At 36.2% G+C, this 14,571-nt stretch overlaps 2 protein-coding genes across 2 annotated transcripts; both read left to right on the top strand.

Annotated features, from left to right (window-relative positions):
• Window positions 1-1,812: 1,812 nt before the first annotated feature.
• On the top strand, window positions 1,813-3,702 carry LOC148840169 (NADH dehydrogenase [ubiquinone] 1 alpha subcomplex assembly factor 4-like). The gene is made up of 3 exons (XM_088936529.1): window positions 1,813-1,941; window positions 2,405-2,499; window positions 3,331-3,702. Exons 1-3 carry the CDS (start codon window positions 1,863-1,865, stop codon window positions 3,682-3,684), a joined length of 528 nt encoding a protein of 175 aa, XP_088792655.1. The 5' UTR covers window positions 1,813-1,862; the 3' UTR covers window positions 3,685-3,702.
• Window positions 3,703-6,302: 2,600 nt separating this feature from the next.
• LOC148840168 (NADH dehydrogenase [ubiquinone] 1 alpha subcomplex assembly factor 4-like) lies at window positions 6,303-9,590 on the top strand. Its single transcript, XM_088909636.1, has 3 exons — window positions 6,303-6,486; window positions 7,528-7,622; window positions 9,002-9,590. The coding sequence occupies exons 1-3, from the start codon at window positions 6,351-6,353 to the stop codon at window positions 9,311-9,313; spliced, it is 543 nt and encodes a 180-aa protein (XP_088765762.1). The 5' UTR covers window positions 6,303-6,350; the 3' UTR covers window positions 9,314-9,590.
• Window positions 9,591-14,571: the final 4,981 nt, after the last annotated feature.

Here is a 14,571-nt window from a genome sequence, read left to right as displayed (position 1 = left end):
GTACTGAATGCTGAGCTGTAATCAACAAACAGCATTCTCACACATGTTCCTTTCTTATCCAGGTGTGAGAGGGCAGTGTGGAGGGCAGTGGCAATAGCATCTTCTGTTGACCTGTTCTGGCGGTATGCAAATTGCAGTGGGTCTAGGGTGTCAGGCAGTGAGGAGGTGATGTATGCTTTGACCAACCGCTCGAAGCACTTCATGATAACTGATGTGAGTGCAACAGGGCGGTAGTCATTTAGGCAGCTGACTCTGGGTGTCTTAGGGACAGGGACGATGGTGGTTTTCTTAAAGCAGGAAGGAACTATAGACTGAGCTAGGGAAAGATTAAATATGTCCGAGAAGACACAAGACAGAAGAAATGTCTGTTCAGGAAACGCCCTACACATACATTTACAATGAAAAGATACCTGCACAAGTATTATTCGTGTAAAGAATATTTGCCGTTTAAAATTGACAAACTTGCGGTGTCTCGAATCCCATTAATCAGTGATATTCTAAAATATTTTTTACCATACAGATTATAATTTTGCATTTTGTCGTTACTTATTAGCAGCCTAAACTTCTGTTAGGATAGAATTTCAATTTATACAATATGGTTGCTCAAAGTTCTCATAGTGTATAGTATGGTTTCAGTGGAAAACACAAAAATGAGGGGGAATTGATATCGGAAAATAAATCGCCAAATATAGAGTCTCGGATGTTTATTTCTGGATATAATAAATTCGCTGTCTGCTTTTACTCGCATTTAAGTAACTCATCCGCTGTGACACAAGAGTGACCTCTTCCATGCACTGGTTTTCAATGTTGGTTTTGTTTGTTCCTTGTCACTTTCCGTAGAAAGTTCGGCTGTCTGACCATAACGTTTCACGGAGTGTGTTAAAATCGTATTACGAAGTGAAATATGGGGTCGCGTGTTTTATGTGCGTTCAGAAATTTTATTCTGAAATTGTGATATTTTATGTACTCTACTTAAACCATGTTTTTTTGGTCGCACAAACATTTAACCTATTTAATGTAACGATAGTTACTCTTGAAATATCAACATAATATCAGTGACATTGAAGTCAAATTGTCAATTTATTGAATATGCTAAGAATTACCAGTAAATTCGATGACCATTTCCCTTACTAGAGTATCGATTTAGATTTGTTAAGCTTTTTTGCGACATCCTTAAACTGAAACAAGAATTTTAAGTCAAGGGGTTTTATGTAAGCTGAGCTGTGACTTTGTACTAAAGAATATAATATATTTGTAAGATTAATATTTAAATTTTAAAATATATTGAAAGGAATCTTAAAATTAACTAGGTCCACTTCCTGCAGTTGTACTTTAAACGAAAGTTTAAACAAGGTATTCATCTCATACATTGTATAATTGTACATGAGGCTGCACTTTATATATTGTTTTTTTTTATTGTTTTTATGTTGGTTGGTCAATTCTCTAATTATCTGAACATTTAGGATGTTATTCATGGGGGTAACCTAAAGAATATACTTAAGGGAAATTCTGTCTCCACATTTCTGTAAAAAGAAACAAAAGGAGTTAAGGCTATTTTTTTCTTGTACCTGTTCTAACAAGGGCAGCATATTTTGTGCAGCGGTTAAAACTGCTGCCTCACAACACCGGGCCCTGGGTTCAATTCTGGATCTGGGGTGCTGTCTGTGTGAAGTTTGCATGTTCTCCCCTTGGGTTTCCTGTGGATGCTCTGATTTCCTTCCACAGTCCCAAAACAATGGTTGGTTAATTGGCATCTGGAACAGCTGGCCCTGGTGTGTGGGTGTGTGCTTGTCTTTGCCCTGCAATGGACTGGTGTCCTGTCCAGGGTGTACCTTGCTTGTAGGATAGGCTCTGGCTCCCCCATGATCCTGGATTTAAAGAAGTGGTTAAAAATTGAATGGATGGACATGCTAACAAAAACTAGCATAAAAATTGTTGCAGGTTGGTAAAAAATGTTAGGACTCTGACTTATTTAGAGCCTTGCACTGAAATCATTATTTTTCTCATGGAAAATCTGTTGCAGTTAACATTGTCATTTATAAATGGTTCCATTTTCTCAAATGAACTATTTTTGTTCTTCAGATCTAGCTTCAGAGACATTCATCAGTATTGAATGTAAAACAGTTAGGGTTAGGGAAAGACCAGGATATGTCAGATTTTGAAAGTGTAAAGGAAAAAGCATGTTTCTAAAACCCGCATCTATTTCTAAGGCTTCTGTTTCACAAAGCTGTAACAAAGCATAGCAGATGGTAAATGCAGCACTTCACTTTATAGTTTGGTAATTCTGTTGTGTTACAGGTGTGAAGTAATGTCGACTCTAGAGAATAAACTTCAGCTTTAAAGACAAGAGAATTCTAGGAAATAAAATCTACTTAATTGTTTTCTTTCTCACTTGTTAATATAGATCCTGAGGCTACTGAATCCATCAATAAGAAGAATGAGCATCTTCTGTCATTACTAAAGACAGTATATGTGGAGTCAAAAGACCCTCCTCAACTGGTAAGAACAGTTTTGCTGGAATGCTTATCCCAATGTGAAACAAAGTCTACTTTTCACTTTTCCCAGACAAAATATAGGCAGGAGCTCACAGTCCCTCTGATTAATTAACTCTTGATTCCCATTTTCCCCCAATTTATTCAACGCATATGAATAATGTATTAGTATTGTCACTTTGAAAAGCATTCACCCCCTTGTACTTGTTAAGATTTTATTGTTATAAAATCAAAGGGATTTTTTGCCATTGGTTGACACAAAACAATCTATAATGTCAAAGTGAAAACAAAATTCTACAGATCTGCCTACATTAATTATATAATTAAAACAGAAAATAACTGATTCCAGCAGTATTCACCCCCCTTGAATAAATATTTGTTTGGGGTACCTTTGGCAGAAATTACAGCTCCGAATCTTCTTTTAATAGCCACTGTGTGTATCACGTGCCACATAAATAGATAATTAAGGTTTGCCTTCTACCACCTTGAGGTTAAGAATACTTAATATTATTCTATTGGGTACAGGAACACTGATCTCTGACTGACTAATCTGCATTTTTGGAGATGGAATAATATGTGTGGTACATGCAGAAGAGATGTGTGTGTTTTTCTGCTTATTTTTCCTAATTATATTCTTGTGGCCATAACCTTGCTCATGAGATGATTCTCTTGTTCATGTTTGTGTATGTTGTTTTCTACATTGTCTGCTGCTGTAAAAAATTGCCCATTGGGAATACTAAAGACATTTATTCCCTCTCTCTCATTATCCTTTTTCTTACATGTTGTAAATTTCTGGTGTTTCAATTCTTGCAGAACAGGATGAAGAGAAACTGAAGAGGAGTGCCGGCCTTGCAAATCCCGTGTAGTGGGAAACCCCTATGGCATTTTGGACATTAAAGACATCCCAAAAGGAAAACTGTCCATTGTGGAGGCCTTGACAGTCCTCAACAAATACAAATGCTCTCCTAAATCTTGGACACCTAATAAAATAGCCCAAGAGTACTCTTTAGACTTAAAGGATACCAAGGCACTTCTGGAATTCTTCATTCTCTTTGATGTTAAAATTATACCACCAAAGACTGAAGACAAGAAGTCTCCTCTTTTGTTTGAAATATATTTTTCGGTTAATATTTTCTGGACATTTGTACTGCATTGCCCAGCCTACAAGATGCAGTTCCTTGATTGGTTTTAAACGAGATTAGATAAAAATGATTAAGGAATAAAAACAATGTTGTAAAGATTCATTTTATATTTCATTTCATATCTGCCGTTCTTGTATTGTAAAAGTGATTGTATTTTTTGTGGTTGAATTAAACTTCATTACATGTTCCTTTGTATAAGAAGTAATCCATATTTTAATATTGAATTAGTAAATAGCCACGAGCAACATATATACACAGACTCTCGTCTTTTATTGGTTCATCTTTAGTCCTTTCTCATCGATCCCAGATCAATAGAAACTGAATCTTTTATTCCCAAAGGCTTGTAAATGGAATTATTTAAACAGGTAGGCAAACTCAATACATCAGGAGTCAGAAAAAGACATAAAATGCATATTTTGCTATATTGAGATTAAACCCTTATAAACTAGCACTGCTAGTTACACAAACCATTTTGAACATTTTTTTTCTGTAGTGGTCTCTGCAGGTTTGGTGCTGTATGAAAAAAGCATGCTACGAAAGCTACTACCTTATAGAAAGGTTTCTATTATTTTATTGTTTTATATTAGTTCCTGCAGTAGCTAAGTATAAGACATTTGCATTTTACAGTGCCAAGATGATATGACCACAGGCTAAATTGGGAAAATATAGTACAGAAATTGTAAACAAACTGTCCTTGTAAATCAGATTTTCTGTCCTATAGTCCTCTGATATGTCTGTCAATTAGCAAGTAATCTTTTCTTTTTATAATACTGCTTGAAGAATGGTGTTGGTTGTGACTTAACATATTTATCACAGGAGCATTGTCACCTAATTTTGAGGTGTGGCTCAATAATAATTCACATTTCTTCTCGTTATTTGCTGCCGCCTACTGGTAACACCGAGTAACACCACTTGAAAGTTAATGCTGAATACAGTGACCGTGGTGATAAACTCTACCAAAAAAGTGTTTGAACTCACGGGGACAGTGGGTCTGCAAAAATATGTTTTTTATTTAATTAAAAACATTAAAGGGAAATAATTCTATCGCTTTTTCTGATGGTCCAATATTTTATTTTTTCAAGATTTTTTTCCCCCCAAGTGACATATATTTTAAGTAAAAAAAATTCACTAGAGAATCGTTCCTCATTATTTTCAGTGCATCCATCTATCCATTTTCTAACCGCTTCATCCAATACAGGGTCGCAGACAGACACAGACACGCAACACACTCACGCCGGAGCTAGTTTTTCCAGAGGCGAATTAACCTTCCAGTATGTCTTTGGACTGCGGGAGGAAACCCACGTGTTGAACATGGGGACAGCGTGCAAACTCCATGCAGCATCCCAGCACCTGAACCCAGGGCCCCACCGTTGCGAGGCAGCAATGCTAATGTACTGCACCGAGGAAACGCCCTACGCAGCCATTTACAATTAAAAGATACGTGCAAAAGAATATTCGCCGTTTACAATTGATAAACCTGCGGTGTCCCGAATCCCATTAATCGGTGATATTCTGAAATATTTTTTACCATGCAGATTATAATGTTGCATTTTATCGTTACTTATTAGCAGCCTAACAAACATCTGTTAGCTTTAGTATTTCAATTTATACAATATGGTTGCTCAAAGTTCTCATAGTCTATAGTATGGTTTCAGTGGAATTACAAAAATGATGATAATAATAAACCTTATTTTATATAGCGCCTTTAACAGTGGCTTCTCAAAGCGCTTTGCAGAATGACAACGACAATAAAAAAGACACAAGATTAAACCCAATTACAATATATAGAGGAGACAGTGGATGGCGGTACTAAGAAAAGCAGAGGGGTGAAGAATGGAACCAGTTAAGTAAAGGCTTTTCTGAAGAAGAGGGTTTTGAGTCTGGATTTGAAGGAGTTCAGATAAGGTGACTCTCTGATATCCTTGGGGAGAGAGTTCCAGAGCTTGGGGACATAACAGGAGAAGGCCCTGTCACCCATAGAGTGTAGACGGGCTTGGGGGACAGTAAGGAGACCAGAGTTAGAAGAGCGAAGGTTGTGAGGTGGGGAGTAGGATGATAGTAGCTCAGACAGGTACTGAGGTGCTAAGCCATGCAGAGCCTTATAGGTGAGCATGAGGATTTTAAAGTCCAGTAATATGAGTAATATGAGTAATATGATCACTTGCACTAGACCTGGTCAGGATTCTGGCTGCAGATTCTGGACATACTGGAGTTTGTTCAATGTGGAGTTAGATACCCCAGCGAGTCGAGCATTACAGTAGTCAATTCGAGAGAACACGAATGTGTTGATCAGCTTTTCAGCCACAGTTAGTGATAGCATAGGGCGTAGTCTAGCGATATTTATGAGGTGAAAAAAGATGTTTTGACAATATGCTTCACATGTGGGTCGAATGTTAAGCCAGAATCGAATATCACCCCAAAGTTTTTCAATTTAGACTGAAGCTCAAGTACAGACCCATCTACGAATGAGGAGGTAATTGATATCAGAAAATAAATCGTGAAATATAGAGTCTCGGATGTTTATTTCTGAATATATTAAATTCGCTGCCTGGTCTTGCTCGCATTTAACTCATCCGCTGTGACACAAGAGTGACGTCTTTCATGAAGTGGTTTTCAAGGTTGGTTTTGTTTGTTCCTTGTCACTTTCCGTAGAAGGTTGGGCTGTCTGACCATAACGTTTCACGGAGTGTGTTAAAATTGTATTATGAAGTGAAATATGGGGTCGCGTGTTTCACGTGCGTTCAGAAATTTTAATCTGGAAAACCGGGCTCACAGGGAGATAAGCAAATCCAAACCTTCAGCGGCGCCTCATCACCCTTTGACTAAAGGCATCATACAGCAAATTAAAGAAAGTAAGTCGAAAAACACCAGTGAGCAATTTGTCATTGACGGGGTTGTGTAACGTGCAGTGCATTAAATTGGTTGCACAGACACAAGCGATGCTGTTTCATAGATAATTGTGATATTTTATCTTATGTACTCTACTTAAATCATGTTTCTTGTTTAACATTTAACCTATTTAATGTAACGATAGTTAAACTCTTGAAATATCAACATCATGTCTGTGACATTGAAGTCTTTGTCAATTTATTGAATATGCTAAGAATTACCAGTAAATTCGATGACCATTTCCCTTACTAGAGTATCGATTTAGATTTGTTAAGCTTTTTGCGACACCCTTAAACTGAAACAAGAAGAATTTTAAGTCAAGGGGTTTTATGTAAACTGAGCTGTGACCTTGTACTTAAGAATGCAGTATAAATGTATGATTAATATTTAAATTTTAAAATATATTAAAAGGTAATTTAAAATTAACTAGGTCCACTTCCTGCAAGTCAGCTGTACTTAACTAAACGAAACGAGGTATTCATCTTATCCAGTACATGGTATAATGGTACATGAGGCTGCACTTGATATACTGTTTTTTAATTGTTTTTATATTGGTTGGTCAATTCTTTAATTACCTGAACATTTAGGATATTTTACATGGGGGTAACCTAAAGAATATACTTAAGGGAAATTCTGTATCCACATTTCTGTAAAGAGAAGCAAAATTAGTTAAATGAGTTAAAGCTCCTTTTTTCTTTTACCTGTTCTAACAAGGGCAGCAAATTGGCCCAGTGGTTAAAACTGCTGCTTCAGAGACATTCATCAGTATTGAATGTAAAACAGTTAGGGTTAGGGAAAGACCAGGATATGTCAGATTTTGAAAGCGTAAAGGAAAAGGCATGTTTCTAAAACCCGCATCTATTTCTAAGGCTTCTGTTTCGCAAAGCTGTAACAAAGCATAGCAGATAGTAAATGCAGCACTTCACTTTATAGTTTGGTAATTCTATTGTGTTACAGGTGTGAAGTATCTACATAATTGTTTTCTTTCTCACTTGTTGATATAGATCCTGAGGCTACTGAATCCATCAATAAGAAGAATGAGCATCTTCTGTCATTACTAAAGACAGTATATGTGGAGTCAAAAGACCCTCCTCAACTGGTAAGAACAGTTTTGCTGGAATGCTTATCCCAATGTGAAACAAAGTCTACTTTTCACTTTTCCCAGACAAAATATAGGCAGGAGCTCACAGTCCCTCTGATTAATTAACTCTTGATTCCCATTTTCCCCCAATTTATTCAACGCATATGAATAATGCATTATTAATAATAAATAATTGCTTACACTTTTATAGCACTTTTCTGGACACTCCACTCAAAGCACTTTACAGTTAATTGGGATCCCTTCCACCACTACCAATGTGCAGCCCCATCTGGACAGCAGCCATAGTTCGCCAGTACACTCCCCATGCACCAGCTCTCAGTGGGGAGGAGAACAGAGTGATGAAGCCAATTCATAGATGGGGATTATTAGGAGGTTGTGATTGGTAAGGGCCAATGGGAAATTTGGCCAGGATGCCAACTTGTTTCGAGAAACACCCTGGGATTTTTAATGACCACCGAGAGTCAGGACCTCAGTTTTATGTCTCATCCGAAGGAAAATACTGTAAAAACTGTCTTTTTACAGTATAGTGTCCCCATCACTATACTGGGGCATTGGGACCCACACAGACTGCAGGGTGAGCTCCCCCTGCTGGCCCCTCTAACACCTCTTCCAGCAGCAACCTTAGTGTTTCCCAGGAGGTCTCCCATCCAGGTACTGACCAGGCTCACACTTGCTGAGCTTCAATGGGCTGACAGCTGTGTGTTGCAGGGTGATATAGCTGCTGGCATAATAGTATTGTCACTTTCAAAAGTATTCTCCCCCTTACATTTTTCAGATTTTGTTACAATATGAAATCAATGGGATTTATTGACACAAAACATTATAATTTCAAAGTGAAAACAAAATTCTACAGATCTGCCTACATTAATTTAAAAAATAAAACAGAAAATAACTGATTCCAGCAGTATTCACCTCCCTTGAAATCAAACAATATTTGTTAGAGGCACATTTGGCAGAAATTACAGCTACGAGTCCTTATTTGATAGCCAATGTATGTATCACTTGCTGCATCAGTTGTTTATTAATGTTTGCCTTCAGCCACCTTGAGGTTAAGAATACTAAATATTATTGTACTGGGTAGAGGATCACTGATTTCTGAGTAACTGATCTGCATATATCATAATATATGTGGTACATGCAGAAGAGATCTGAGTGATCTTCTGCTTATTTTTCCTTATTATTATCTTGTGGCCATAACCTTGCTTATGAGATGATTCTCTAGTTCATGTTTATGTGTGGTGTTTGTTTTTTGTGTTTTCTATATTGTCTACTGCTGTAAAAAAATGCCCATTGTGAATACTAAAGACATTTATTCCCTCTCTCTCATTTTCCTCTTTTTTACATGTTGTAAATTTCTGGTGTTTCAATTCTTATAGAACCCGGTGAAGACAAAAATTCCAAGTAAAAATGAAGAGGAGTGCCGGCCTTGCAAATCCCGTGTAGTGGGAAACCCCTATGGCATTTTGGACATTAAAGGCATCCCAAAAGGAAAACTGTCCATTGTGGAGGCCTTGACAGTCCTCAACAACCACAAACGCTCTCCTAAATCTTGGACACCTAATAAAATAGCCCAAGAGTACTCTTTAGACTTAAAGGATACCAAGGCACTTCTGGAATTCTTCATTCTCTTTGATGTTAAAATTATACCACCAAAGACTGAAGACAAGAAGCAGATAAAAGCCAACTAACAGTCTTCATCACTGATCTGTTGTAGAAACATTAATGTAATCATCCTCTTTTGTTTGAAATGTATTTTTTGGTTAATATTTTCTGGACATTTGTACTACATTGCCCAGGCTACAAGATGCAGTTCCTTGATTGGTTTTAAACAAGATTAAATAAAAATGATTAAGGAATAAAAAAAATGTTGCAAAGATTAATTTAATATTTCATTTCATATCTGCTGTTCTTGTATTGTAAAAGTGATTGTATTTTTTGTGGTTGAATTAAACTACATTAATTGTCCCTTTGTATAAGAAGTAATCCATATTTTAATGTTGAATTAGTAAATGAGCAACATACATAGACTCTCGTCTTTTATTGGTCCATCTTTAGTCTTTTCTCATCGATCCCAGATCAATAGAAACTGAATCTTTTATTCCCACAGGCTTGTAAACAGAATTATTCTAACAGGTAGGCAAAACAAACTTAATACATTAGAAATCAGAAAAAGACACATAAAATGCATCTTTCGCTATATTGAAATTAAACCCTTATAAACTAGCACTGCTAGTTACACAAACAGTTTTGAACTTTTTTTCTGTAGTGGTCTCTGCAGGTTTGGTGCTGTATGAAAAAAGCATGCTACGAAAGCTACTACCTTATAGAAAGTTGCTATTATGTTATTGTTTTATATTAGTTTCTGCAGTAGTTAAATGTAAAACATTTGCATTTTACAATGCTAAGATGATATGACCTTGGGTTGATTTGGAAGACATAGTACAGAAATTGTAAACAAACTGTCCTTGTAAATCATATTTTTGTCCTATAGTCCTCTGATATTTGATATTTCTGTCAATTAGCAAGTAATCTTTTCTTTTCATAATACTGCTTGAAGAATGGCGTTGGCTGTGACTTCACATATTTATCACAGGAGCATTGTCATCTAATTTTGAGTTGTGGCTCAATAATAATTAATGATTGTAATAACTATTCAATATAAATGCTGTGTGGATAAAAAACAACTTCCCAGGACTATATGTTCTGTGATAAGTTGTATATCATAAGATGTGGTGAATGGCTCAAGTGAAAAAGAGCAACTCTCACCTTTTGAAATGTGGACCTGCAAAAGTTTGATGCAGCACAAAATTGAAGCTTTTAGATTGTTTTATTAATTTATACCATATTAAGTTAAAATATATTAAGCAAAAAGGCATTCAAGTAGATAAAATTATAACCACTTGATGTGTGTTGTAATGTAGTGAGCGTGCAGCGGTGAATTGAATACGTACAAGGTCTAACATGTTTCTTCTTCTTGTATAAGTCATGCATCTTTACAGTACCTTATGAAACCCATCCATTTTCTCACTGCTTCATCCATTTCAGGGTCACAGAGGAGCCAGAGTCTGCCCAGGCAAGTAATGGGCACAAGGCAGGATACAAGTTGGACGGGAAGCCTATCCATCACAGGGCAGACAGACACACGTTCACAAATGAACTTACCCAGACGCCACCAGTCTTTGGACGTTTGGAAGAAACCTACAGTAGGTGAGCACAGGAAGGACACATACTCCACAGAAATAGCACCCCAGATTTGGAATTGAACCTAGGTCACCTTATGAAATAACTGAGATGAAGAAACTTGACATATAGAGACTTGACAATTATAATAATAAAAATAAAAAATAATAAAAAGACATTAGCTTGCATCAAAGCTATCTTGGAAGTGCAGAACACAAAATAGGGTGCAAATACAGTTATATACTGTACAGCAGTTCTCTGGAGTCTGAGTCAGCTGGTGAGCACATACACAAACGGGAGAAGAATCTTTCAACTTTACTCAGAACATACTCCCATCTGGCATTAAACTCAGGAACCAGAAGCTCTGACCATGCTGACCTTCTTAAAACCAGATTTCTTGTTAAAAAAAAATAAAATTTGTTTCGAGCTAAAGTACCCAAAGACCTATATGGCTGAAACAACTGTTTCTAAATGTCATCATATGCTCCTGTTTCATTTAGAAAAATCTTTCAAGGCATTATTGTATACAAGAATTTGAACATAGATATTATAAGAAATTCCCCATGTTTTTAGAATATTTGTATTTTCTAATTTTTACATCTTTGACTTTGATTATTCAACCAAGTCAGTTTGCCATAAGTGTTCCCAGTGATGAAATAGATTTGGCATTGTTTCTCAGCTCCAGAAAAGCACAAATAGTAGATTTCAGGTTTATTTTATCTTAGAAAACGTACACAGGGATCTGTCAAATGATAGTAAACTGAAATCAAATGATAACTATTTTCTTTTATTTTGTGAAGTGTCTTTGTCCCTGCATCATTTACTGTTGTACATAATACATAAAAAATCTATTTATCATAGTGAAAGGCATTGCTATTGGACAGCTACTGATTGCTAAAGATATGGGTTTTCTTGTAACAATTTTGTTTCTGTATTGAAAGGGAAATGTTTCCCTGTGCAGTTCTGCTCAGTGATACAAGTTACAGTTAACCTTCTGCAAATGAATTATTTTTAATGTACGTTTTCTGAGCTGTATGTTTCTGACTAACAATTGCAGCACATCAGTGCTTTTATTATACTTATTTTTATGTTCTTTCACTTTGCTTTTTATTTCTCCTTTGATTTCTTGGCATACAATGTTTCTTTACAGTTTAAATTTCGCCCACAGAGATTAAAAATGATATTTAGCTACAGGTTTTATTGCATTTTCAGATACAGAGAGCAAGATTAGCTCCAACAATGAATATGAGTCATTATGTATCCTGACTCACAGATACTGTCCTTGAGCATTCCCAAATGTGTTTTTTTTCTGTTTTTGAAATTATATTTTTTTAGTGCCCACCAATACAAAACTGAATATTGTACATTTTGTTCTATGATGTTTTACTCCTTTCTTGAGGTTAATACATGTGTATTTCATTGCAATGTTTATATGAGTTTTTACCCATGTAATAATGCTGTGGTTCTCTGTAGTCTCTAACATTTGGGAATAAGAGATGTAATTAGAAATAAAAAAGAATTCTTATCAAAAAGCATTAGATACATTTTCAATTAATTAACTCAGGACTTCAGTATTCCAAGGTGCAAATTTATACACAAGGCAGGAAGATGTAAGCAACACAATCTATTATTTTCAGTGCTAACATCTGTTGTTTCTGAGTATGGTGGATGCTGCACATTGGTGGTGGTGGAGGGGAGTCCCCATTACCTGTAAAGCGCTTTGAGTGGAGTGTCCAGAAAAGCGCTATATAAGTGTAAGCAATTATTATTATTATTAATAGAAACTCAAGCTGTGTGCACATCCCAGGAGCACAGTGCAAATAAAAATCCCAATGTACATGTACATATGGCGAATAAAGTCCTCTTTTTTCTCTCATATGAATTGTTAAAAAATGGAATTGACCAAAAACTGAAAAGTTTTAAATGCATTTTTGGCTTTGGCTGTTGATCTTTTAAACTATATGCTATCTATTCATACAAAAACAGAGGACAGATTCTAGGTAAGAAATCTATTTAAAAATGCATTAGTTAGAATACAGTATATGAAAAATAATTCAGAGACACTGTGTTAGGATTGGTTTGAGCTATCAGCAGGCATAACAACCCACCTATATCACAAGGTTCCATTACAAATTACAGCTCTGGTAAAATTGGCTTTTTTTTAAATCACATCTTGTGGAATAACAAATACATCAATACAGAAATAACAATTAACTAATCCTTTTCCGAAAATTGCCAACTTCGTTTCGCTATTGTTTCCATGCAATAAAGCCAATATATACATATATAGTTTTAAATCAATACAACAGTATTAAAAAAGGACATACACAATATGAAGTCACTACAAAACAGCTGTTACTGATTAAAAGAAATCTATAATTTCTCATAGATTTAAACTAAACCGACATGCGATTTTCATACTACACAAACTTAGAGACATTGAAAAAGCAACAAAATGAGTGTTGGAACTAAGTAACAAACTAACTTTCTCGTCACTTTTTTAATGCTTATCAATGTATTTAAAATGATTGAATATTATGTAATATAAAAACAGCATCTTTGTAATAAAAATACATCAGGTAGATTAAAAAGCTTAAGGAGGGCACTTAATCTCAGCAATCCAATAGAAAATCAGAAACGCACCTTTACATAAATCAACAGATTTTTTTTATTTGTATCGAATTCTACATAATGCATAAATAGTATAATATGAATACAACAACCTGTGGGACTGGTAACAGTGGGATTGGATTTTTGTTACTCATAGCAAAACAGAACATTTACCATCTGAGCCCAACACTACACAGCCAAGTGCTGCCAAGCTATCAAGACTCTTGCTTACAGTAATGATAATTATTTTTGATTCATCTAGTGCCTTTCATCCCAAAGTGCTTTCACATAGGAGGGGGACTTGCTTCAGCGAGCACTGAAATACCTGGGCCATAATATACCTGCAGCCCCACTACACAGCAGGCAGGCAGAGCAGCAGTAATTGTGTCACGTGTTGAATCAAGGGGGAGCTTTTACAATAGTGAGAGTGTAGTTAGAAACCAACAGGGGGACTATGCAGGTAGTACCTCTGAGGGCAGTAATGGAAGTAATGGTTATTGTCGTTTTGGTATTGTATTGCATCATGTTGGGAAACAATAAAAAGACAAAACTGTTCACAAGAAAGCTCCAAGTAGAATCGACATCGTAGTGTCCATCAACTTCACTTTGCTGCAGCTAATCGGTTTTCCCTGGAGGTCTCCCCTGGCCCAGCATTACTTAGTTTCTGTCAGATCCGGCTAGAGAGTTGTAATGTTGATGCCAGTGAAAAATGGCTCGCCAGCACCTACTGGACGCACCCATTTCACTTCTATGGTTTTTTTTATTGGCATCTGTTGAAGTGGAAACAGCGATTTGAAAATTTACCATATGAACAAAATTGCCCTGGTTTTATTGGACATTAAAAGTATTTTTACACCAGGGTGAAGTTTACTGGGAAAGCAAATAAGTCTGTCTGTTAATAGAAAATGATTGATTTGAGGGATTTTTACTTTCCTTTTCCAGGACCTAATTTACCTGTTATACAGCCATTAAGGTTCTCCAGTTTGATTTTGCTGCATGAGACTCATGGATCCCTTAGCTTCCCAGCTCAGAGGTACAGTACCTGAAAAAGGGCTAAAGGCTAAGGACAGTGTGCAAATTCTTTGGATTTTGCACTAAAACTGTGTTCCATCTGTGAAGACTGTAGCCTTTGCAGCATCCCAAGAAATGTTTCTGC

This window comes from Atractosteus spatula, chromosome 2 (genome assembly GCF_055471065.1).
Source record: "Atractosteus spatula isolate fAtrSpa1 chromosome 2, fAtrSpa1.hap1, whole genome shotgun sequence".
Lineage (NCBI taxonomy): Eukaryota > Metazoa > Chordata > Actinopteri > Semionotiformes > Lepisosteidae > Atractosteus > Atractosteus spatula.
The sequence above is the reverse complement of the archived record's forward strand: the minus strand, read 5'-3'. Positions and strand labels throughout refer to the sequence as shown.

What these genes read in the sequence shown, in the direction of transcription:
- LOC148840168 (XM_088909636.1), top strand. Translation starts at nt 6,351, where the DNA reads ATGGGGTCGCGTGTTTCACGTGCGTTCAGAAATTTTAATCTGGAAAAC. An exon ending in CATACAGCAAATTAAAGAAA is followed by an intron (nt 6,487 to 7,527) that starts GTAAGTCGAAAA and finishes TTGTTGATATAG; the next exon opens with ATCCTGAGGCTACTGAATCC. An exon ending in CAAAAGACCCTCCTCAACTG is followed by an intron (nt 7,623 to 9,001) that starts GTAAGAACAGTT and finishes CAATTCTTATAG; the next exon opens with AACCCGGTGAAGACAAAAAT.
- LOC148840169 (XM_088936529.1), top strand. Translation starts at nt 1,863, where the DNA reads ATGATCCTGGATTTAAAGAAGTGGTTAAAAATTGAATGGATGGACATG. An exon ending in TAGCATAAAAATTGTTGCAG is followed by an intron (nt 1,942 to 2,404) that starts GTTGGTAAAAAA and finishes TTGTTAATATAG; the next exon opens with ATCCTGAGGCTACTGAATCC. An exon ending in CAAAAGACCCTCCTCAACTG is followed by an intron (nt 2,500 to 3,330) that starts GTAAGAACAGTT and finishes GAAACTGAAGAG; the next exon opens with GAGTGCCGGCCTTGCAAATC.